This window comes from Vigna unguiculata, chromosome 9 (assembly GCF_004118075.2).
Source record: "Vigna unguiculata cultivar IT97K-499-35 chromosome 9, ASM411807v1, whole genome shotgun sequence".
Taxonomy (NCBI): Eukaryota; Viridiplantae; Streptophyta; class Magnoliopsida; order Fabales; family Fabaceae; genus Vigna; species Vigna unguiculata.
In genome coordinates, this window is record NC_040287.1 from 8,220,322 (window position 1) to 8,246,772 (window position 26,451).

General features: G+C 33.8%; 3 protein-coding genes across 3 annotated transcripts; 2 read left to right on the forward strand and 1 right to left on the reverse strand.

The window, feature by feature from the left end:
- Window positions 1–5,440: 5,440 nt before the first annotated feature.
- On the forward strand, window positions 5,441–10,651 carry LOC114163855 (probable methyltransferase PMT2). The gene is made up of 7 exons (XM_028048212.1): window positions 5,441–5,722; window positions 6,218–6,888; window positions 7,170–7,380; window positions 7,857–8,145; window positions 8,586–8,951; window positions 9,869–9,946; window positions 10,060–10,651. The coding sequence occupies exons 2-7, from the start codon at window positions 6,241–6,243 to the stop codon at window positions 10,289–10,291; spliced, it is 1,824 nt and encodes a 607-aa protein (XP_027904013.1). The 5' UTR covers window positions 5,441–5,722; window positions 6,218–6,240; the 3' UTR covers window positions 10,292–10,651.
- A 2,139-nt stretch (window positions 10,652–12,790) lies between these two features.
- LOC114162281 (glutathione S-transferase U9-like) lies at window positions 12,791–14,187 on the reverse strand. The gene is made up of 2 exons (XM_028046109.1): window positions 13,800–14,187; window positions 12,791–13,369 (listed from the first exon to the last, which is right to left on the reverse strand). Exons 1-2 carry the CDS (start codon window positions 14,127–14,129, stop codon window positions 12,995–12,997), a joined length of 705 nt encoding a protein of 234 aa, XP_027901910.1. The 5' UTR covers window positions 14,130–14,187; the 3' UTR covers window positions 12,791–12,994.
- A 9,971-nt stretch (window positions 14,188–24,158) lies between these two features.
- LOC114163405 (protein MAIN-LIKE 1-like) lies at window positions 24,159–26,175 on the forward strand. Its single transcript, XM_028047723.1, has 4 exons — window positions 24,159–24,518; window positions 24,597–25,256; window positions 25,339–25,917; window positions 25,990–26,175. Exons 1-4 carry the CDS (start codon window positions 24,159–24,161, stop codon window positions 26,173–26,175), a joined length of 1,785 nt encoding a protein of 594 aa, XP_027903524.1.
- Window positions 26,176–26,451: the final 276 nt, after the last annotated feature.

Sequence of the window (26,451 nt, forward strand, 5' to 3'; positions counted from 1 at the left end):
CCACAATGATTTTCTAGCTTTGAAAGTTAACTACAAAATAAGAAAAAATAATTTCTTTAGGTCCCCATTAACTTTATTGGGTCCTTGGGGTTAGAGAGATATAAGATTTATCTAGTAATAGGCATCCAAGTATACTTCCCATTTGGAACATCATAGTGTTTAATATTGCATTTATTTGATGTATGCCCCTTTTTCATGCAATAAAAACAAGTAGCTAAATAAGTATTTCTATAGTGAGCAGTTCCTTTTTCTACCCACACTCTGCGAGTCCTTTTAATTTTATTTTTAGGAACATATTTATTTCTACTTAGATTCTTCTTCTCAAAAGCATGTTTTTCAAAAGATTTATTTTCTAAATCATCTTTAAGTTGTTTTTCTAAAATCATTAACTCAAACATATAGCTTTTTCAAGATTCACATTCAACTGCCTCAATTTCTCTATTTTCTAAACTTAAGATTTTATTTTTCAAAACATTTTCTTCTTCAAGAGATTTTTCAAGATTGTCTTGTAATTCTTTAAAATCCTTTTTTAATTTTTTGTGAGCAATATCTAGTTTACTAGATTTAGCAAGCAATTCTTGAAAAACATCATAAAGAGAATCATAATCATTTTCATTGTCAGAGGAGCTTACCTCACTGTCAGAGTGATCACTATTGGCCATTAAGCAAAAGTTTGCTTCTTCCTCATCGGATCCTTCAGAGTTGGATGAACTTGAGGCATTATCTTCCCACGCTATGTATGCCTTTTTCTTATAATATTTCTTGCTTTTCTTTTCATCACTCCTTTTTGAATTTGGACAGTCTGCTTTTACATAACCAGTTTCTCCACATCCATAGCATTTAAAGTTTGAGGAGCTTCCTTGATTCTCCTTTTTATTACTCTTGAATTGATTTCTTCCTTTGGACTTCATGAACTTTGTGAAATTCTTTATCATGAGACTGAGATTGTCATCATCATCAGAATCTTCTTCCTCTTTTTGCTTTTTGCCTTTGACAACCTCGGTTTTGAATGCAATATTTTTCTTTCTTCCTTGATCTTCTTCATCATTCAGTCTCCCAGCTCAAGCTCGTGCTCTCTTAGTTTTCCAAACAGAGCCGCCATGGTCATTGTTGCAAGATTCTGTGACTCCGTGATAGTCGTCACCTTTGACTGCCAAGTCCTATTCAAATATTTAAGAATTTTTATGTTAAGTTCATCAGTATCAAATGTTTTACCAAGCCCATTGAGATGGTTGACAATGTGTGTGAACCGCTTCTGCACATCGTAGATGGTTTCTCCCTGCTGCATTCGAACCATCTCATATTCTTGTATCAAGGAGTTCTTTCTAGCCCGTTTAACATCGTCAATTCCTTCATGAGTCACTCGAAGGATTTCCCATATCTCGCGTTCACTGGTGCAGACAAAAATTCTATAGAACTCATCAAGAGTTAGAACAGATGATATAATGTTTCTGGCTTTAACGTCATATTGAGCTCGCCTGTTTTCATCAGCAGTCCATTGAGCAAAAGGCTTTGATTCCTGCACTTCATTAACAACGTTAACAGGCACAAATGGTCCATTCAAAACAGCATCCCAAATACCCCTATCAACTGATTCTAAAAATATTTGCATTCGGACTTTCCAAAAAGGATAGTTTTCACCCGTGAAAAGTGGAGGTCTATTGATAGACGCACCTTCATCAAAAGTTTGATTTGACCCTATCATTTTCGAAAAATTTGAATGACTATCAAAGCAAGCTCTGATACCAATTGTTGGTATCGCGCAGCGGAATGACTACACAAAGGTCAAAAATCAAGAAGAGGGGTGAATTGGATTTTTAAAAATCTTGACAGGTTTTAAAATTTTTCTCAAAATTTAATTAATTAACTTAAAGTAATAGTTACTTTAAATGCAAGTGCAGATAAATAAGGAGTTTAAGGGAAGAAGATGCACACTGATATTTATACTGGTTCGGATCAAAAGACCCTACGTCCAGTTGTTAATCTCTTAAACAAGGAGATTAACTCAATCACTATAATAATCAAAATTACAACAGATTATATAAGAGAAAAGATTAGAAAACACCTCTCTTGAATAACCACAAGAGATGAACAAAACTCCCCCTGAATCTCACAGAGGATGACCAGCTTTCCTAGCAACAGCACAACACTCAATCTTCTAAGAACTCACTTAGAAAAAGTTATCGCTCACTCACACTAGGTTTTTCAAAGCTTTCTTTAAGAATGTCATAGAGCAACACTTTGCAGTCACAGCCAAAGAACTCTGAATCTTAAAAAGGTGTGTTTGAAGTTGAACTGCAGTTCCTTAAATAGAGTTTTTGAAAATTAGGTTAAGAATTGAGCCGTTATGTTCCAACTGCCAAGGATAATCGATTATCACTAAGGATAATCGATTATTCCAGTAGGTTTTCGAAATTTAAGTTAAAAACTGAATCTTTATGTTCCAACTGCCAAGGATAATCGATTATCACTAAGGATAATCGATTATTCCAGTAGGTTTCCTAAAAAGCAAATTTTGAACAGGATAATCGATTATTTCAGGAGATAATCGATTATTCCAGTAGGTTTTCGAAAAATACAAGTTCTGCACAGATAATCGATTATCAATTATGATAATCGATTATCACTGTAGTTTTTCTAAAAATAAGAAACCTTCTAGAAAAACGAATGTCATGCTGCTGATTCTAAGTTTAATTAAACTATTCTACAATACACTTATTTTATTTTACAAGATAACATTTACATAATTGAACACTTTGTCTTCATTAGTGCTTGATCATTATTCAAAATCACTCGACTTCCTTCTTTTTGCCAACAATAATTTGTTCTAAAGTAGAAGCTGCCTCCCTAGCTTCTCTAGCCTTTCGATTATGCTTTCTTCTTCTATTGTTATTCCTACGAGTTGTTCGTTCTATCTCTGGATCAAATAGAAAATTATCAGTTTTTGTTTTGCTTCTCATGCAAAATAAGAATTACTAGACACAATAGGGAATAGGTACAAGATGAATATATACATAGTATGGATGTACAAAAATTAAAAGCAAAATGAATTTACAAATGAATGAAAGAGCCTAAACCGGTAAATAACACACAATTGACTAAACAATAACAAATAAATACCCGACAACGATGCCAAAAACTTGTTAACTCTTTGGCAAGTGTATCAAATCATTGCAAGTAGTAAAATGGAAGTTCAAGTATCGTTTCCCAAGGGATTTGCATTTGTTTGTCTAATTGTTATTACTTACTAATTTTAATGGTAGTAAAGATCATTATTTGATTCAGATTCAGAGAAAAAGCATACGAAATTAGAAAATTACAAAAGTTATAATATGATTCGGCAAAAAGCTTGACTATGATTGGATTTCATGAACCAATTTAATGCAACAAGAATACAATGTACCTCAATTCTAATCAAACATTCACATATGAGCATACTTGCCTTAATTCCTCAAAACACAAGTTCCAAATCTATATGTTTCATCACCAATTCCTCAATCATGTTAACATACAATTGCATTAAAATCAAATGTCTAGAATGACCAAGAGAGTAATTTTATTCCTAGAACCAAAACTCTTGGGTGTTCTATCTGTGTCTAAGTTCCAGTTCATTTTCCAATGATTAGATATTAACAAATAACATGATATTCCATTATATACATTAATAATCTAGATAGAACATTTGAACTACAAAAGAGATTATATTGCATCGAGAGAGTTACACAGAATATGAGTTCACTACATCCAATACTAATGATATGAGAGTTTAACTACTTATATGCATCCATAACATACAAGTTGGATGCAATTTTAGAGGAATTTGAAGTTTGAATGCTCCTAGTATTGCCTTTGACTAATATGAGTTTCTTTGCGTTTCCACACCAAAAGAACTCTTTTTTTTTTTTCGTTTCATTCACGACATATTAGTTATTTCCAGAAATTGTCTTCTCGTTGGGTGAGCACACAGTTTCACTAAGCGAGGAATGACTTCTGTTTCACTTTTAATTGTCATGTCTCGTTGAGCGAGACAACATACTCACTAGCGAGACAACATATTCACTGAGCGAATATCAAGCTTAACCTTTGAGCGAAAAATGGTTCTAAGAGGCAATTCTCAAATCTTCTTCAAATGTCAATTCTCCTTCATATAATCTCAAGGAAACAAATTATATATAACTTAAAAGAAAACATAAAAGTCTTACATCTTTTCATGAGAAAAACACATAACACATGAATGAATACAAAGAGTAAAATAAGCATGAAAAATAAGTATTTCACACTTATAACCTTTTAAGGCCCAATTTAAGGCTCAAATAAGGTTTAAAACTAGCCTACTTATGCTTATACAATATCCAACAAAATACAAAGAAGAATGTACAACTATACTTTTGTACAAGATCAAGAAGAAAGAAAGAAAATCTTATTATTCTACGCTTCAAAGTAGTAAAATCTCTTTTTTGTGAGGCTTCATCTTATTCTATCCTCTTCTTAGCCATTAGTTTTATGGTTGAATGCTTTTCATCATCGTCTATACATAGAGATGGAGAGAAAAAAAGTGGTTGCAAATTATTTTGAAATTGGTGGGAGATCTTGCGAACTTTTTCTTCGTATTTTTTATTATTAAACTCATAATCAAAATCAAATATATGGTCTGTTGGACTTTTATCTAACAATAAATTTCTTAGCTTTATTACATACACTTTTTCATGTTAATAAAAAATAAAAAGAAAAAATCAATTATAGAGACAATAATTTCATTCCATACATATCTTCCATGTTAATGGAATTAAGCATAGTAGATAAACCAAAAATATTTACCATATGAAAGAAAAAATATTTACCACAACCTTTGTCTCCATTAACCTACACAATCAATAACCTCATGTGTAAGCAAAACCTCACACAACAATCAACTACACCCTCCCCCGTTACTCTTTATTTACCACCATTATGAACACAAACTCAAATGACTTCAAACCTTAACTTCCAAATCTCCACCATTATCACCCACACAATGCACCTACAACCCGACCTCTTCAAAATACATATTCTTTTTGACAATTCTAAAAACTCAAACTCTAAAACAAAAATAATCAAAACATATTTTTTCTACGAGTCATTATCTCAAAAGCGCAAATTGAATATTTTACTCCTTAAATACTTCTATCAATATTATCTTTAGATATTTTCTCAAAACTTCACATAAAATTTTCAATTTTATGTTTTATTCAAGTGACTACTCATTCAACTTATTCTTAAAATGAAAACTAAATATTTGTATTTTAATACTTATTAAATTTTATATTATGTTTTAGTCGATAAATAATAATACGAGTTCTCCTTTATAATAATTTCACTTGATAAAAAACATATGAAGTTATTTAAAAAAATATTTATAATCAGTGGATAGTCCGGGAAAACATACCGGTTAGTTAACCAACCAATAAATTATTCCTATGGAAGAGTCTCAGAGGAGAGACATTTCCGTACCTTCGTACCTTTCGGAACTCGTTTATGTTAACAAAAACGAGGAACAAAACGCATCATCCCGCTCCTCGTTCCAAACACAACAATAATCTAAATCCTTTTCTTTTCTTTTCTTTTTCGACTCAGATCCTCTTCTTTCAAGAATTTCCATTGACGAAGAAGCATAAATTGATTCCCTAGGGTCCACCATCACCCATATTTTCATCATTTCTTTTTTGCTTTCCCTCTCGTACCAGTAAGTGACTAATCTCTCTTCCTTCCTACCCATCTTATTATTTCAACTATCTTGTTAACCGCTAAAATAGGTTTTATTTTTCTGTGTTTTTCTATAAAGAGGGGTTGGATTTTATTAGAGGAACTGTTTGATTGAATTAAATCACAAAGCTTTGTTTTCTTTCACTTTGAATTTGCCGTGCTGCTTAATTCGTTATGATTTCAATTGATAATTTCGAAGGGAAAAAACAACACGAGATTGCGGTCCATGTTAATTGAAGTGATTCACCGAAGGTTGATGTAGGAATTAATTTGTGACAAGGGTTTGAATGTGGACCGCACCGCAGTGTGTTTATGCAGACGACAAATCTTTGAATCATGTGAATTCCTTTTGTTTTGACTGATTTTCTGTTGCATTGATTGCTGTTGTGACCATTGGCTTTGGTGTGAATGGAACATCTTGGTAGTTAGTTCATTTCACATTAATGCCTTAATACGTTTCTCTTTAACCATACAGAGTTAATATTATAAAGGTTCATCATGGCTACAAAAGGGAACCCTGGGGACAATAGAAATAATAGGAGTCCAATGTCTGTTTTCATCATAGTTGGCTTGTGTGGTTTCTTCTATATATTGGGTTTGTGGCAACGGAGTGGCTTTGGAAAGGGAGATAGTATAGCTGTTGAGATTACTAAACACACAGATTGCAGTGTTCTCTCTGATCTAAACTACGAGACTCACCATGATGATGATTTTGGAACATCTGATGGTTCCGACATACAAGTCAAGGAGTTCAAGCCTTGTGATAATCGTTACATTGATTTCACGCCTTGTCACGATCAAATGCGAGCGATGAAGTTTCCTCGAGAAAATATGGCTTATAGAGAAAGGCACTGTTTTCCTGATGAAGAAAAATTGCGTTGTCTCATACCTGCCCCAAGAGGATATGCAACACCATTTCCATGGCCCATGAGTCGTGATTATGTACCATATGCAAATGCACCTTACAAGAGTTTGACAGTTGAGAAGGCTGTACAGAATTGGATACAATATGAAGGAAATGTTTTCAGGTTCCCTGGTGGTGGAACTCAATTTCCCCACGGCGCTGATGCTTACATTGATGAACTTGCATCTGCTATTCCATTGGACAATGGGATGGTTAGAACTGTATTGGATACTGGTTGTGGGGTACGTCAAATCATGAATAAACATCCTTGTTTTGATTATATTCATTTTGTTGGCCTCTCTACATAATGTTTGCATGAAGACATTATTGTCCACAATGAGACAGTCCTGGCTAATTGTAAGCTTTCCCAAAGGAACCTTCAACATTTGAATGCTTCACCCATGACATTTTCTTTTTATTGAAATGCAATCATTCTTTCCTGTTTCTCTTTCAAATTTGGAGCCTAAATATGTGCTCATTAATTATATATTATAGCTCATTGTTGATTTGTTGATGGTGCTAGGTTGCTAGTTTCGGTGCTTACCTGTTTAAGAAAAATGTTATTGCTATGTCAATTGCACCAAGGGACTCTCATGAAGCACAAGTGCAATTTGCTTTGGAAAGAGGTGTTCCAGCAATCATTGGTGTTCTTGGAACCATAATGCTTCCCTTCCCGTCCGAAGCTTTTGATATGGCACATTGTTCTCGCTGCTTGATTCAATGGGGTTCAAATGGTGAGAATAACTATGACATTTCTGCTCTTAAACAATTAAAATAGATCTTTTAGATCAATAAAAAAGTTTCTTGGTGTCTCTCGTGTTGGTGATTTAGTAAGTTATTATGGCCTCTATGGATGGCAGAAACAATTTTTTATGATATGCATATATACCAACAAGGAAGCCTGATTCAGCTTGTATTTATTATAAAACTAACAACTTAGAAGGGTTGGCTTGTTAAGTACTTTGATTTATTCTCCCGTGCTTAGACAACGTAAATTAATTTTGAGTACTTAAACTATGACCCTGCTATTTTTTGTTATGATGATGCCTCAAAGTCCCATTTTTCTTACAACAGATCAATCTGTTTTTTTATTCACTTCGTTTCTTGGTTTATTATTAACTGTTTGATGGTGGGCTAACAAAAGTATTACTTTGGCTTTTTGGTTATATGAAATATTTTTAAACTGTATTTAATGGAACTTCTTTCTTAGATGGAATATACATGAAGGAAGTGGACCGGGTTCTTAGACCTGGTGGTTACTGGGTATTGTCTGGTCCTCCTATCAACTGGAAAATGCAGTTTGGTGCGTGGCAGCGTCCTGAATATGAGCTTGAGGAGGAGCAACGGCAGATTGAGGAAACTGCTAAACTTCTATGCTGGGAAAAGAAATATGAAAAAGGTGAAACTGCGATCTGGAGAAAACAATTACAAAGTGGTGATTGCACTGAAAGAGAAACTCTACCAACCATGTGTGCTACCACAGATTCTGATGATGTCTGGTAAATTATTCACTCAATCTTTTGCCCCTTCCTCTTTTTTCTTTTGACTGATTAATAATACTTTATGTTCAGAAAGTCAATTTCCTATTATTACTCTTGCACTATATTCTTTGTCAATTAGAAGGATAATATGTATTTCAATTTAAGTAACTGCTTAAATTTCTTCTAAAGTAATATTTTTCTCTTGGCTTGTCTTAAACTCTTCCTTAAGCCTTCTTATTGAAAGGATACAAGAAGTTTGAATTTTATCTATAATCGTTTTGTAAGAATTATTTCTTGACTGCTAAAATGGTGTCTTACAAGATTGAGTACTTGAGAAACATGGTTTAACGAGAATTAGATTTCTTCTCTCCTTATGAAAATTACTAATGAGGTCCTAACCTTTTGGATTATAGACTATTGGTTTCAGTGACTTTCTGAAAACGTCTGATAATGTGTAGGTACAAGAAAATGGAAACTTGTGTAACTCCTAGTAAACCTACTGGTCCATGGAAGCCATTTCAAGAGAGACTCAACGCTGTTCCTTCAAGAATTACTAGTGGATTTGTTCCTGGTGTATCTGTGGAAGCATTTGAACAGGACAACCGATTGTGGAAGAAGCATGTGAATGCTTACAAACGGATCAACAAAATCATTAGCTCGGGGAGGTATCGAAACATAATGGACATGAATGCTGGCCTTGGAAGTTTTGCTGCTGCACTGGAATCTCCCAAATTATGGGTTATGAATGTTGTGCCCACAATTGCTGAGAAAGCTAACCTGGGTGTTATATTTGAGCGTGGATTGATTGGCATTTATCATGACTGGTAACTTCTATGACATGGTTATCTATAGAAGTATAAGTTAAGATGACAACTCTAAGATCTAGTAAATTTAACCCTCCACTGCATAATTTAGTACAATAGTTCACATTTCTGAGATTGCACAGACAAACAAGACAGAATCAGAGCACAAACCCACAAAGCATAGGCCTAAACCCTAACAAAGAGTTCTTTCTCAAACATTTGCATTCAAACTCATGTACCCTATCAGACAACTGTCTGCCTTACATAAATATATCACCAAAGTGTAACACCAAGAGAAAAAATAGTGGAGTAAAAAGAAATGAAACATGAAAAGCAATAGATAACCATTCTCTTTGTCCATAATAGAAACTTATTTTTGCCCAATCTGTGTTTGATATTCAATACATTCATACTCTTGCTTACGTAATTATTCCCACTTAGTTCAAAACTGCACCTCCTAGGATTGCTTGAAGTCACTTTATCGAAGGTCTTAGTCTGAGAAAATTGTTGAAAGGTGCAGTGATGATTACTTAAAGGCCAAGAATCGTATGCATTGTATGAAAAACAATTTTAGTACTGTTGAACTTTATGTACAAGGAATACATTCATACTCTTGCTTACGTAATTATTCCTACTTAGTTCAAAAGTGCACCTCCTAGGATTGTTTGAAGTCACTTCATCGAAGGTCTTGGTCTGAGAAAATTGTTGAAAGGTGCCGTGATGATTACTTAAAGGCCAAGAAACGTATGCATTGTATAAAAAACAATTTTAGTGCTGTTGAACTTTATGTACAAGGATTACATTCTGGAATTTTTCTGAAGCAATAAATTCTGCTAAATTTTGCTTTCAATGGACTATCATATGATCTGCCACACAGAATTTTAATTTGAAACTTTAGGGGGTGAAGTTCTGTTTAATAATTATCATTTTCCGACCAGGTGTGAAGGCTTCTCCACATATCCAAGGACATATGACCTTATCCATGCAAATGGTGTTTTCAGCTTGTACAAGAATGGGTAAGTGCGTGCTAAATGTTTATGCTAGACCCTGTACTGGAACAACCTTGGAGACAGGCGTGCAAGGGAAACAAATTACTTTTGGGTTTTGCTAACTCAAATGATCAATGCAGATGTAATGCAGAAGACATTCTATTGGAGATGGACCGTATACTACGGCCTGAAGGAGCAGTAATATTCCGAGATCAAGCTGATGTGCTAGTGAAGGTGAAAAGAATTGTGAAGGGAATGAGATGGAATACCAAAATGGTGGATCATGAAGATGGTCCAATGGTTTCAGAGAAGATGTTGTTTGCTGTCAAGCAGTATTGGGTTGCAGGTGACAACACCACAAGCTCAGAGTGATGAAGCAGTGTTGAAATGGAAGAACAGTTCCTTAATGGCATTTGACAAACTGATTCTAGTTGTGACTTGGATTCAAGATATTTCCAGCTGATGAGTCAGACGTGTGGATGAAATCGTCTGGTGTCTTAACATCTGTTGTATATATTTTCTTATTTCTTTTTGCTAAGTGGTAGAGTTTATAGTTGTCCTATTTGTTAGAGTTCACAAAACGTAGTCATAAGATTTGTGTATTTGGCTTCTCCAGAGTCACATTTTGTACTTGCAATCAAACCTCAAAAGACTTTAGATCATCAAGCTATAGATATGATCTTGAAACTAAGGTCATGAATCATGATAGAGCTTGGTTTGTGTTTTACACTTCCTTCTTTTGCTATCTTCTCTCATCCATTTTTGTGAACGAAATTTAGATCTTATCTTGTTCATGTTATAGCTTCTGTTAATTCTAAGTCTATTGGGTATTTTTTATTCAACAAAACATAGATTACTTCCTGAAGCATTTGGGTTTCATATTATTTTAAGCTTCGTTATCCGATCTGGTTTACCGGGGAAAAACGGGTAACAGTGGCATGATTTCTCTCTTTGTACATGAAAAGTCTTTATAAAATTTGTAAAGCAAAGCCATTAGGAATGACAATGCAATAGGGTGTGATGAGAACATGTTTCAATTTCCCATCTCCATTTCTAAAATAAAAATTCATACTCGTCGTTCTTTTCGTATTTAATGGGTATAACATTTTTATCTCACCGTATCCTCACCAGAGAATAACTATATCAATATCCATGTTGTATCTCTTATTATATCAGTTATTTAACTTTTATAAAAAGATCACTAAAGATCAAACATGATATTATTAAATATTTAATATAAAGAAAACATATTTAATATCAAATTTAGAAAAATAAATGATAAAAACTTTAAATCACACTACCAAATAATACTTGAATAAAAGTAAAAAAAAATATAAAATATTGTACAATTACACATAAATAAAATTTATAACAAGCAAAATATCTATTAACTTTAAAAATGTTAATGAAAAAAAGTTGAAGTTAAAATATATTTTTAAAAATTATAAAAAAAATAAACATTGAAGTTTAAAAATATTTTAAATGTCTCTTTATTTTCTTTTCTCTAAATTATATGAAATATCTATTTTTATACATTAATAAAGGTTATACTATTGAACTTAAATAAAATTACACATAGAACAAAGATTAAAGTAATAATGATTTGTATTTAGACATATATCTTTCATGATAAAAAATACATTTACAAGAGTGAGTTAAAAAATATAAATAATTATATAAAAATCATTAAAACAATATTGTACATGGTAAAAAATAACAAATAAATACATTGAAAAAAGTAAAAATATCAAATGTATGTTATAAAAACGATTTGATACACCATCAAACAAAATTTTACAAAGAAAAAAAATGTATAATTTAGGGTATGATGAGATAAAAAGTACTTTTGAGATATGAGAAAAATTTTCGAATATCAAATTAGTTGAACGGTTGAAAGATAATAAAAATTGTTTGAGCAAAAAGAGAAGAGCAACCCCAACTTCAAAGGAGTTGAATGGAGATTGTCATGAAGATCCTATGACACTTTAGTACAGAGTAAGTACGAGTGGTGTGGATGGTGAGGTAATGTCTCCACGTGAAGTTAATGAGGTTGAAGATGTTGTGGTGGTGCAAGAAGAAAATACGAAGACACAAATGGGAAAGGGACTAAGAGATAAAATTTCATCGACAATGTATAAGGATTTTGTTACTCATGTTAGAAAAGTAAAGCCCTTGGAAAGTTCATATGCTTAGTAACATGCCTTAGTTTGGAAAATCTTTATCCCATTACTTACTTTGTAAATAATGAACGATTTTCTCTTAGACCTCGAAATTTTGTTGTAGCTGTGACAACAGGAAGAGAATCTAAGAATTTTAAGGACACCATAAAGTATTCTGGTTGGTGTGCTGTAATGGTTGGTGAGATATGAGCCTCGAAAGAGAATGAGATATGATTTTTGCAAAAACTATCGTATGGAAAAAAAGCTCTTACAAGTAAATTGGTATACAAAATAAAACATCACTCAAATGAGATTATGGAGCGTTTAAAAGGGAGACTTGTTATATTTGGACATCATTTATGAGATGAACTAAGATAAAACATTTGTTTTGTCCTGGTGATTTTTATGACGAAAATATTGCACATTTAATAATAAATTAATAATAAGTTTCCAAATTTATTAGAAATTTAACTTAATTAAGCCTTTTATAAAATTTAACAAGTTTGAACACAATTCTATATCAAAATGTCTATATGAGAAATGGTAAAGTTTAATAATTAATTAGAACGAAATTAAAATTCACTATGTCTATTTACAAATTAAATTTTGAGATAAAATTTAAAAATAATTATAATAAAATAAAGTTTAAAGAGATTAAGCATTTTTCTTTCAATTTTTCATTTATTATTGACTATACTTAGAAGAAAAAGACTAATCCAATTCAAATGACTTTATTTTTACCTTAAATATGAATTCAAACATAACCACAGACAATGTTGTCACAATACATGTGTTACATGAATACAGGTGTTACATGAATACAGGTGTTATACTCATCCTGTTATTGAAAGATATCTCAAGACTTGCAGAAGAAGCAAATAATAATGGAAAATCCATTGAACTGGTGAAGCCTATATCAGGCTGCAGCAGAAGATTTCAATGCAGACTGCCTGAAAAGCTGAAGTATTCCCACTACTTTTTCATGTGGAGGAGTTGCCTTTTTCACTGCTTCCACCTCTGCAATGCCCATCAACCAAGAAAATAACACTGGAAACTTTTCTGGCACTATGAACTTCGTGCCAAGAACTTCTTCATGAGCCTTGTAACAACCAAATAACGCAGAAAACACAATTTCCACGATTCCAAAGTTGCTTTCAACCTTTGCATCGCGTTCTGCCAGATATGTCTTCATTCCATTTTCAAGCACATTTAGTTTTTCATACACTTGGTCAACTGCCTTCTGTTGCGCTTCTCCATCAGTTTTCACTACTAGAAAAGTGGCCTCCACCAACTGCAACCAAAAAATTGAGAAAAAAGAGAGCGAGACATGCATTAGAACAAAAGCACTTGGTTTAATCAAGTAGTTTGATTGATCCCAGTTAAAAGACAATAAATTTATGATTCTTGTTACTTATAATGTGTTCAATTTTCTCGGTCTAATGTGGAACTTTATGCTCAGACTCCCATGTTTTAATCTTGAGTTATTAACAAAAATTTGTGAACTACAAATACTAACTAGTCTTCTAACATTCTAACACTACTTTCACCAAACAAGTGGTCTACGATATGGAAGGTGAGCAGAAATTAGCCAACAAATAGGAACTCAGATCAACAATTTTCTTTTAAGCAACTGCTACTATCAATTTTCATTTTCATACATATACTAATACAAAATTAACATTGTGGAAGCAAGAAATGCATGCACTGATGTAGTTAATTACCTGATCCTGAATGAAAGTGGACCAGAAGCGAGCTTGGGCCCTTCTGTAGGAATCGGCGGGAAGCAGGTTGGGACCATGTTTCCATGTTTCATCGATGTATTCAAGGATCACAATGGACTCAGCAATGGCATTTCCATTATGAACAAGAACAGGAACCTTCTTGTGAACTGGATTGTACTGAAGAAGCAATTCACTCTTATTTCTCAGGTCTTCTTCCACATACTCGTAGGGTATGCCCTTGAAATTAAGGGCCAATTCTACCCTCTTGGAATATGGACTGGCCCACATCCCGTGTAGGATGACCTTGTCTTTCTCTGCCATTTTGCTCATAATTGATGATGGAGTTGATGATAAGCCTATGGGTGTCTTTTTATATATTGTTTTGAACTTGATCCCCAAGTTTTCCATGATGGAGTGGAATATATTATATAGTATTTCAAATGTCAATGTGAATGGGTTTGATCCAATTCTGACCAAAGTGTAATTGGAGTGTGAATGCAAACTATATATTTTTCCTTGGATCGTTGAATTGATTTGTTAAAAGATCTTTGACCCAAAACTTTTTTTTTTCCGAAAATAAAATACCAAATAGAAATAATATTCTTTAAAAGTTAAAATTGACTTGAAGTTAAAAAAATAAAGATTTAAAGAAGATATGGAAAATAATTTCTATAAATTAACTTAAGCTAATTTTATCAAATACATAAATTTATTTCATTTTTTTCTTCTTAAATATACTACAGATAAATTTTTCTAAACATACACTAAGAAAAAAAACAAATATATATATATATATATTATTCATTTTATGTACAAATATTCTATATTTTTATTTAATTAATTTTTTTAAGAAAATTAATTTTAGCTATAAATTTGTGTAACTTGCAAATATTCGTACGCAAAATTTTAAGTAAGTAACAAACATTATTATATCAACTATAAATATGATTATAATTATAATTAAGAGATGATATCATATTTAGAATATTTAAATCAAAATTTCAATTACCGGATTGTTTTTGTAACAATTTTAACAACTTGAAACTAATAAAATAGGATGTTTCATCATCTATAATAATAATATATAAAAAGAATTCCATTTTTTGTGTTCACATTTCATAATACCAGTTTTACCCTTAATTATTTTAAAAATTAATTATTTTATAAATAATTTACTTTTAACCGTTATTCTAAAAACATCTTTTGTCTTAAACCATTATTTAAAAAAAATTATACATATCTTATTTTTTTAATTTTACATTTAACAACTATTTTAAAAATTTATATATTTGTTATGAATCTGAACTTCAATTTCTTGAAAATTAAAAAATGCGAATACATAGGTGCAACAACGCCTGTGTGTTCGCTAGTAATATTTAAAAGAGGTAATCAGTCTTAAAAAATATATTAATATAGTCTAACAAAAGAGAGGATAATAAAAATTATTATTTATACACTCAAACTAAATAACAAGCTCTATACCAAAAACTAACCAAAACTAAAACTCTCTAAGACTTCTCATAACTCTAACTGATAACTCTTCATCCTTCAGACGTGCCTCTAAACTTGCAACTCCATTTGCTCCTAGCGAATAAGTGATCATCCCAAAAGGAAGAAAACAAAACACAATAACCAACAAGTGTAAGGGTAAGCTAGTTGAAAATAAGTACACATGTATTTATATTCACCACATACTACACCATTTTATTATCACAATAGATATATTTACAATCATCACACAAAAATCCTACATATCATCAGACTCTTTTATAATCAATTATATGAATACATTTCTTTGACATAGGAGATTACTGGAGGCGTACACTTGTAATAGTATTTTTGTAGAGCCATAAACAAACGAGTTATCACCCTACTAGTCACAAGGTAAGTTCCTTTCAAGCCTATGACCAAAATGATCTAGTGACTAAGACCTCCTGTAACTCTCATCACATAACTCATTCTATTCTATTTGAGTGTGAATGCTTATTAAAGTATCAGGATGCCTCCTTACTGCCTTCCATATGTCAATGCATACACTAACAATACCATCACCAAGAATTTTCTTTGAAACTCTTTAAATATCATAATTTCACATGCTCACACATCATCCCATACCAAGAATCATCTTACGTACTCATAACAACATTTTCACCTCAATTTATAATAATAAAAGACATAAACATGCTTAGAATCAATCACAAAACATTCAAAACACACAAATAGGATAAACATGCAAAACATCGCATTTGACGCTTAGCGCCATTTTCCTCGCAAAAACTAGCGCTCATCGATATCATGCTACCACTCAACACCAGAAGATTCATACACTACAACAAATTTCCAAATTTGCGAGAGAATAATCCCTAGCTAATCCCTAGCAAACTAGTTGTAGCAAATCCCTAGCTAATCTCTAGCTAAATATTTGTAACAAATCCCTAGTTAATCCATAGCAAACTAATCCCTAGCTAAACCCTCGTTAATCCCTAGCGGAGTGATTGTAGCAAATTTCTAACTGATTCGTAGCAAATTAATACCTAGCTAAACCCTAACTAATCCCTTGCCAATTGTAATACTTTATCTTTAGCTAATTCCTAACCAAATCGTAGCAAATTGCATTAGGCCATATTGTTTCATGCTCTTATTATTTTTGTACCTTATAAAATAGATTTAATTATCAATATTACTTAAAAATATAATAAATCTTGCGAACCAATTTATATGAAACATTTCAAATTTTATCACATTCAAAATAGTCAAAGTTAAGAACATAGTGAAAGTTTTTAAGCATAACAAATAGATCAATTGTCAACGTACATGATTAAAATTAAAATAAAACAATATCATCTTCATATTTTGTTCTCCCTATGTTTCTTGAGTGACTGTGGAGATGATACCTTTAATGCAGAAAATAAAAGGCTGCAAATTGCCCAGTTGCTAGGTCTTGATCATCTTTAGATATGCGGACAACTGCAGAGTGACCTTGGCCATCTCTTTCCACTTCCATTTGTAAGCTACAATCGTAGAATCCAGGAACGTGTCTCACCTAAAAAGGTCAAGATACAATAACTTAGTACTACAAAAATGAGAAATTGTTTTAAATAACAGGAAGGAGAAATTGATCTTCAAGTAATCCACCTTGCATTGTAGCTAACTTGTCTGGTCAGGGGCATCTCAGTAAGCCATTTAAAAAAGAGCCAACATGGAATGCACGCATCCTTTTGTCAAAGGAAAAGTAATTTCTTGAGACAAAAACTACATTATTTTTTCTTCCCTATGTTTTTTGATTGATGTTAATGATAGAATCTTTAAAACAAAAATAACTGATGTTCAAGCAGCCAAAACTAGATCATAACAATGTTGGGAAACTCCTGATAAATTGATTTGCTACTTATTTCCTCCGAAGCTTAAATTTGTATCAAAAGTTAACATAGCGTGAACTTTAATTTTGATTGGAGTATCATTGAAATCTAAAGTAATCTAAAAATGTGATTAAATCATAAATGATTAATCTAAAAATTCCATTAATCAGATTTATGTACAAAAGGAATTTGTACCAATCATGTTACATGAGATAAGTTAGACACCCCTTCAACAGAATCACAATGAAGATGCAATGGAAATCACATATTATTAATGACACTTCTCAATAATCTTTTTATTTTCAATTCTTTAACCAATATACCCATTTGCCTTAAATTAAAGAAAAGATAAGAATAGGTGACACAGACAGAACTTATTAGAAAGCCATTGGGGGAGAGATCCTTTGCCGACGTAAGGAAGTTCCCAACCGCAACATTCACAAGTATATCAATCCTTCCAAAGTGCTTAAATGTTTATTCCACCACCCTCTATGCATCCTCTTGCTTCCATAACACTCATACTAGTGTCTAGTCCTAACTATACCTTAGTTGCTATTATCCTAATTCTAAATTGAACACTACTTTTTAATTAAAACTAAAAATATAATTGTAGACGTAAAGACTAACGCTCAATGCTCTAGAGCCAAATGCTTTCAGACCTGTAACATATAATTGGGGCTCAACGACACTCTATCGTTGCTCAACACTGCACCAAATAACAACAACTCCATTTTATGATGTTAAGTGAACCCTGACCTGACCAATTGATCAAATTGGTATCCCTTCCTCAGTACAATGATTCAAAACAATTTTACCACATGGAGAGGGTATGCATTTATTCAATTGCTCAGATTCCAAATATCATAATCAACACAAAATCAAACAAGATTATTCAAGCATAAGAATATATCCATAATATACTAGATTACATCAAAACATACACACCAACTAGATTCATCAGACAATTCAATTCAATCCTCCAATAAAATCAATAATCACCAATTAGAACAATCAAATTGATAAAGTCACACATACTAATAGTGACTAGCTTCCCTTACTTGACAAAACAACTCAATAGACCCAACCTACTTTAAAAACATCAAAACGTTTCTAACTCTACAAGATGCTCTATTTACACATAGAAACATCACAAGAACGATTAGGACATATAATTATGTTCATTGATCAGTAAAGACTCATATAGAAGATTACAACCTCGTATGCAAGCGAAAAAGCCTCACATGCAACAGAAAACAAAAGAAGACAAAAAAAAGATTAAAACTTAACTTACACAAACGGAGGAACTGATCGATCCAAATTGAAGAGTTCTCCGTGAGGATCACTTCTACGAACTCAAATCTTCAATCAGGCGAACAAAGGACGAGAAATCATAAAGAGAACTTTAGAAAAATGGTTTATAGAGAGATTGTGTGTTTTAAAATAATGAAACTAATTTATAACAATTTTATTTATACTAAAACCTTTTAATGTTAAAATAATTGAGTCTTACTATATTTAAACCACTATCAATTCTAAAATTTTATTTTCTAGGGTTTTATAGTCTTTTCAGACACGCTAACCTTTTAGACAAGTGTTGGAAGAGGACTTTTTGTCAACTATAAGAAAATATCTTCTAAGAGAAAAATATGGTGGATGATGTTGTCCTGTGAGGTTATCTTACCTGTGTAAAAATATATGGCAAGGGACGAAGTTGAATTTTCCCATGCCCCATGATATCAACAAAAAACATGACATACAAAGAGTTACAACGATACCCTAAGGTGCAATAAAACCGTATAAATGAAGTCATAATATTGGTTGAAATTATTAGGAAATATCTTGTGAACCTGAGGAAGAGAAAAAGAGGATGTGGATGTGCATAGGTTAGAAAACACCCAAATAAAGAGAAAGTTGAAGGAAAGGTAAAGTATTCCTCATCTTCTTGACACTAAACACTTGTAGAAGGAACAAAAAAACCCAAAAGGTCTAACAAATCTAGACATAATAAATATTTTCTCATCACTTGGTTTTCAAACTCAACCTTAACTACACCATCTTCTTCCTCTAGAGCTTTGAGAGATCTAGTCTATTTTCACCTAATAGGAATTGACTTGAGTTTGGTTTGATTTTGTCTTGGATCTTAAAGATGCGCCTTATGCACTTTGAAGATTCCTAGAATCACATTCTATGTGTAGGGGTGGGCAAAAAATCTAATTTTCTTGATCCAATCCACTTTTGCTCCAATCCAATCCATTTATAATCCATTTTTGTAAAAATTCAATCCATTTAAAAACCATTTAATGGATCTGGATTTCAATCTAATCTACATTTTATATATTTTATGGATTGAATATCTATTTTATAAATCAAGATTTTTCAATATGGATAATCCAAAAAATTCAATCCAAATTTTCAATTTAAATTTAGTTGGGTTAGACTAAAGGTTGAGATGGACTAGGTTAAATTCAGACTCAGACGAGCCTTGCTCGATGACCTATACGGATCGGGCAGGCCCGACGACCATAAGAGGTTGGACGGGCCTAAAGATATGAACGAACTAGGCGGGCCCAACAAACCAAACGAGTCGATCGGGCCCAACGGTTCAAAAAATTCGAGTGAGCCCGATGACCCGAACGGACCAGGCAGGCCCAATGACCCGACGAGCCAGGTGGGCCCGAAGACCCGAACAGGCCAAGTGGGCCCGAAGACCAGAACGGGCCAGGCAGGTTCAAAGATCCGAACGGGCCAAGAGGGCTCGAGACCTGAACGGGCCAGGCAGGCCCGATGACCCGAATGGGTCAAGCGGGCTTGAAGAACCGAATGGGTTAGGCGGGCCCGAAGACCCAAACGGGTCAAGCGGGCCCGATGAACCAAACGAGTCAGGCGGGCTCAAAGAATCGAACGGGTAAGGCGGGCCCGAAGACCCGAACGGGTCAAGTGGACCCAAAGACCTGAACGGGTCAGGCGGACCCGAAGACCCGAATGGGGCAGACAGGCCCAATGACCAAAACAGGTCAGGCAGGCCCAAAGACTCGAACGAGTCAAGCAGGCCCAAAGACATGAACTGGCCAAACGTGCCCAATGACCCGCGGGCCCGAAGAGCCGAACAGGCTAGGTGGGTCTGATTACCTAAAGAGGCCTGGGGGGTCCGATGACCCGAATGGGCCCGACGACCCGGATGGGCCCGATGATCCGGACGGACCTGATGACTCAGATGACCTGGACGAGCCCGACGCTACGGACGGGCCCGATGACCCGGACAGGCCTGACGACCTACAAGGGAATTACGACCCAGATGGGCACGACGACACGAACGGGACGGACGACCTAGATGAGCCCGACGATTGGGATGGACCTGACGACTTGAACAACCGAGACGGGCCTGACGACTTAGACAGGCCCGACAATGCAGACGAGCTCGACGACCTAGACAAGCCTGACGACCCAAACGGGCCTGACGACCTACACGGGCCTTACGACCCAAACGGGCACGACGACACGAACCGGCCCGACAACCCAGACAGGCCCTACGACCTGGAGGAGCTCGACGTCCCAGACGGGTCGTACGGCCCGGACGGTCCTGACGTCCCGTTCATGTCGTCGGGCTCGTTCGTGTCGTCGGGTCTATCCGGGTCGTAAGGCCCGTGTAGGTCGTCGGGCTCGTTCGGGTCGTTGGGCCCGTCCAGGTCGTCGAGCCTGTCCGAGTCATCGGGCCCGTCTGGGTCGTTCGGGTCGTCGTGCCCGTTTGGGTCGTGCCCGTTCGGGTCGTCGGGCCAAATTGACACCTTTATGGCCTTAATGACACAAGTTTAAAAAAATTCAATTTAAATTTCTTTTATAAAAAATGGATTCTGAATTTTGAACTTGATCCAAATATTTGGATTGGATTTAAATCTTGATCCAAATATTTGTATATGGATTTTTAAAAAATCCAAACTACTTTTGCTAAAACAATGGATTTGGGTCGAAAATCTAATCCAATTATTTGGATCTAAAATGGATGTGGATTGGATAATTAAAAATCCAATCCATGCCCACCCCCTATCTATGTGAGATTCTTTAGGTTAAGGGCCTATACAATGGCCATTGTATTGGGCTCTCATATCTTTGGCATGTTATCTAGCGACTTTAGGTTGACTTGAGCCTTAGAGGAACTCTATTAGAGAGCTTCTAATAGAGGGAAGTTCCTTCTCCGATAAAATGTGGCTCCATTCATGCCATATTATTAGATCTTTTCTTCTAGCAGGTGTTTAGAGCTCAATCCTTTAGAGTTTGTGTGTTAATATCAATTATAGAAAATAAGTCAACACACAAAAAGGAGGATTGAATTGTGTTTTAAAATTGGTGGAGAGTAATGACCAAGTGTCCTCCTCCTAATGGAGAGGGTTTCCTCCTAGTAGTGGGCATGTGTCCTTCTACCAACGGAGAGGATTTTTCCCACAATAGTGACCACACCACATGCCCTCTTCTTAATGGAGAGGATTTTAGCCTTGTTACCAAAGTTAGGAAAGTTGAGGGTTTTAGAGTACTTCTAATTTTGTGAGACATTTCTAGGGTAAGTTAGTTATAAATAGAGTTGCTCACCCCATGCAAACATTATTCTGAGATTAATATTTTTATGTTGTCAAAATATTGTGCAGTCATATTTATCTCCAAAATCAAGACTAGAGCATCTATGTGATTTTTTCTATCCACCTTCCTATAGAGTTGACCTAACATCTTTTGGAAGTCATTGAACACCTTCTTTCCCTTCACACAAACACCGAACTGAGAGCTATCATACCCATTTCTTCCATTGCTTCCACGCAAACTTCTTTCATTGGACTCATCTTCATGCTTGGGAACTTCTTAGCTTGAGAAGAAGGTCATCACTTAATCCCTAATTAGTCATCAATTGTGTAATATTTTTTTAAAAAAGCTTGATTTAATATTTTGTACAATTGAAATAGAGGAAAAAACATTTAGTCTAAATTAGAAAAAAAAAGTTTGAACTCAAAATCTTCACAAAGAGGGCACAACACAAATCCCCGTCTATTTTTTACATTATAAACATTAATTTTTGAAATATAAAAGAAAAATTGAGGAGCAAATAGAATCACTCTTTTATGAGTTGCTGTAATATATATTTGGGTCTTGTATTTTGAATATCCAGTCCAAACTCACAAATGCTAGACTTAGCCCAACTCGTTCATTCAATGCTACGGGGGTTTTCTTCCTGCACCCCCAATATTTCTTCTGCACCTCCAAACTTTTCATAAATTCCAAAACTACCCTTTTAGTACTTTTAAATTTTAAATCAATTAATCTCTATTTCTCTCTCCTATTTAATGTTTCACTTGTTTTCACTCAACCCTAGCCGCCGCACACCCCCCCAATCTCTCATCTGCCCCCACTCACCACTCTAACGTGCTTCACTCTGCCCCACTCCTTCTAATTTTTTTTGTCCGCTCTTCCTCTTCCCTTCCCCATTCCTCTCCAGGTAAGTAAAGCTAAAACTATCCCGTTGTATATTTTAATTTTATAATTTATTGATTGTTTCTGCCATCTTTGTTATGTTTGCTGTACGTAGTTATTATTTTTTATTTGAATATAGATCTGTAAAAACACAAAAAGCTGGAAGTCGTGGAACCAGGTTGGGAAGAAAAAAAAATGGCACTTACGGAAGTCGACATCAATACCGGAAGTCGACTTCCGTAGTTAGTAAATATTGATTTCCGTAAGAGCAGTTCCACTTCCGTAGGCCAGTTCAACTTCCGTAGGTGAGTTCGACTTCCGTAGGTGAGTTCGACTTCCGTAGGTGAGTTCGACTTTCGTAGGCGAGTTCCACTTCCGTAAGGCGAGTTCCACTTCCGTAATAACGTAATGATGTGTTCCACAATTTTTTTTACTTCATTTTAATTTTAATGTAAATAATTTTGATATTAATTAATTTTAATTATTATTAATTTTAATTAATTATAATTTTAAAAAAGTAAAATTTAGAATAATTAAAATTTTAGTTATTTACGATTTTGAATAATTTTAATTTTATTTAATTTTATTATTGAGTAAATATAATTTTAAAAAATTATAATTTAAAATAATTAGAATTTAAAATAATTAAAATTATAGTTATTTATGATTTTGAATAATTTAAATTTTAATTAATTTTATTATTGAGTAAATATAATTTTAAATAATTATAATTTAGAATAATTAAAATTTTAGTTATTAAGATTTTGAATAATTTTAATTTTAATTAATTTTATTATTGAGCAAATATAAATTTAAATAATTATAATTTTAAATAATTATAATTTAGATTAATTAAAATTTTAATTGGTTTATGATTTTGATAAATTTTAATTTTAATTTATTTATTATTGAGTAAATATAAATTTAAATAATTATAATTTGAAATAATTATAATTTTGAATAATTATAAATTTAGTTATTTACGATATTGAATAATTTTATTTTTAAATAATTTTTTATTGAGTAAATATAATTTCAAATAATTATAATTTTGAATAATTAAAATTTTAGTTATTTACCATTTTGAATAATTTAAATTTTAATGAATTTTATTATTCAGTAAATATAAATTTAAATAATTATAATTTTGAATAATTAAAATTTTGGTTATTTATGATTTTTGAATAATTTAAATTTTAATTAATTTTATTATTGAGTAAATATAATTGTAAATAATTATAATTTTGAATAATTTTAATTTTAATTAATTTAATTATTGAGTAAATATAAATTAAAATAATGATAATTTTGAATAATTAAAATTTGAGTTATTTACGATTTTGAATAATTTGAATTTTAATTAATTTTATTGTTGAGTAAATATAATTTTAAATAATTATAATTTTGAATAATAATAATATATTATAATTTTGAATATTAATAATTATAAATAATTATTATTTGTAAAAATTATAATTATTATTTATAATTTTGGATAATTTTAATTAATTATATTGTTCGAATAATTTTATTTTTAATTACAGACATGGCTAGGACAAGAGGAGCTCATCGTGGTGGCTCAAGTTCTTCACATGCTGAGGCTTCTGAGCAAGAGCCTAGGCAGAGACCTACTGCATCTGTTCGTAGAAGAGGTAAGGGTCATCATACAGAGAGTGGTCCATCATCTCATGGGGAAGGTGGTTCATCAACTAGTCATGGAGAAGCTAGTCCATCATTACCAGTTCCTACTGATATTCATGAGGAGCAAGAAAATATAATTCAGCATAAGGAGGTTGTTGCCGGGCAGGACCACGATGTTTTAGGAGGATTTCCTGGAGGACCCGAGGATACATCTTTGTTGACCGGATTTGCTGATCATGTGGCATGTGCTATTTGGGATGGCCAGGTTAGTATTGTACTTTAATAATTTATTTGTTGAAATTGGTGGATGAATTTATAATATTTGTATAATGGTTTTTATTAGGACCGAGTGGACATGAAGTTAGTGTCCCATGGCAAGAAATTGAAAAGATTCGGAGTTTGTCATGCAGCTATTCAGCCATTTGTTCAAAATTCAGGGTTGATGCCACTATGTGATATAATATATGAATATCCTGATAAGGGTCTGATACTAGCTTTTGTTGAGAGGTGGCATAGAGAGACCAGCAGCTTTCATCTTCCTTTTGGAGAGATGACTGTGACATTAGACGACGTCTTTGTCCTTCTCCATTTGCCTATAGTTGGAGAGCTTTTAAGCAATGAAGCATTAGACTTCGATGTTGCTCTTCAGTGTGTGATTGATCTTTTAGGCGTTGAACGGTCGAAGGCGTCATCTGAGTTGAATCATTGTCGTGGTCCTTATGTAAGACTCAGTTGGTTGAGAGACGTCTACACTGAGTGTTGTGACAATGAGCAGTGGGAGTTTGCGGCACGGGCGTATCTACTGCATCTTGTTGGGTGCACGATCTTTGTGAATAAGAGTGCTACCTCCATCAACGTCTCGTACCTCAATCTGTTTGCAGATCTGCAGTCTTGTGGAAGGTTTGCATGGGGAGCTGCTGCATTGACACATCTTTATGAGCAGCTTAGCGATGCCAGTCTTGCCCACACAAAGCAATTAGCTGGATATCTTACTCTTTTACAGGTACAAAAATATTTTTCAAAAATTAACTTTTTACTTTGGTCATATTTTTTGTTTCGTTGTTGAAAAATCTTTTTGTTTGTAGAGTTGGATATATGAGCATTTCCCAGGATTAGGAAGGAAGCAAGTACTGGACAACTATGATGAACAGAGACCTCGGGCGACGCGTTATGTGATACCGAGACTGAATTGTACGTTGCTTGAGGTTAGGGCACAATTGGATGCACTTACGTACGATGGGGTCATTTGGAACCCCTACGTAACACATCGGGTTACTCGTCCTCTTATGAACATCGCTCTATTCTGTGGCTTCATCCGGTTGGGAGAAATTGTGCACCGTCATCTGCCGGATCGTGTCTTGCGCCAATTTGGGTTTATGCAGCATATCCCGAGGTCTCCACTTTCTATTGGTGATTTCAGCTTAGCAGACATTGATGCTCGATGGATTCGCTTTGCGGATCATGTGTTGAAAGGTTTGCTTCCAGCTGTACCTCCTTATTCTTGTGTAGACGGCTACCTACAGTGGTTTAGACAAGTATCTCATCCGTATATTATTTCGGGTAACCATGACGATCGACCTACTTTAGTGCCCCGACTTCGACGACATGTACCAGATGATCTACCACCGCAGAGGAGATCACCCGATTCATCATCCGGCTTATCTGTAAGTATTTGAAAACTAGATTTCAATACATGTAAATTATTTAATTTACTTCATTTCATGTTGTCATTACAGGGTGCTATTAGACGCATGATTTCCGTCTTACAGAGGATGGTTGATTGTCGCGATGTGACTGAGGGGACAGTAGCATGGGAACACACTAATGAGGCGTTGCGGATAGGTCGTCAGGCAGTTGAAGAATATGGCAGTAGTAATAGAGGAGGTCGAAATGTGCGAGGGAGGCGGTCTAGTTCTGGATAGGAGACCTTTCTATATTCTTAAGTGAACTTGACTTTATTTCTATCCTTTATATTAGTTAAATAGTCATGAGCTTTTGATATTTTATGATGTAGAACTTCTAATTTTTGTAATGTGTTTTAATGTGTGTTTATATGCAATTATTTTTTTTTTGTTGAGTTAATGGTCATTGCACTAAGGCCAAAATATATTCGTCCCTTGGCCAGAGGAGTTATAATTTTATAAATATGCTGAATAATTACAAATAGTTTTTAATGTCTATATGACAAAATATTGAGT

Coding starts and splice junctions, on each gene's coding strand:
- LOC114163855 (XM_028048212.1), top strand. CDS start 6,241: ATGGCTACAAAAGGGAACCCTGGGGACAATAGAAATAATAGGAGTCCA. Junction 7,381..7,856: donor GATTCAATGGGGTTCAAATG/GTGAGAATAACT, acceptor CTTCTTTCTTAG/ATGGAATATACATGAAGGAA. Junction 8,146..8,585: donor ACAGATTCTGATGATGTCTG/GTAAATTATTCA, acceptor GATAATGTGTAG/GTACAAGAAAATGGAAACTT.
- LOC114162281 (XM_028046109.1), bottom strand. CDS start 14,129: ATGAGCAAAATGGCAGAGAAAGACAAGGTCATCCTACACGGGATGTGG. Junction 13,370..13,799: donor CCACTTTCATTCAGGATCAG/GTAATTAACTAC, acceptor TTTTGGTTGCAG/TTGGTGGAGGCCACTTTTCT.
- LOC114163405 (XM_028047723.1), top strand. CDS start 24,159: ATGGCTAGGACAAGAGGAGCTCATCGTGGTGGCTCAAGTTCTTCACAT. Junction 24,519..24,596: donor GTGCTATTTGGGATGGCCAG/GTTAGTATTGTA, acceptor GGTTTTTATTAG/GACCGAGTGGACATGAAGTT. Junction 25,918..25,989: donor ATTCATCATCCGGCTTATCT/GTAAGTATTTGA, acceptor TTGTCATTACAG/GGTGCTATTAGACGCATGAT.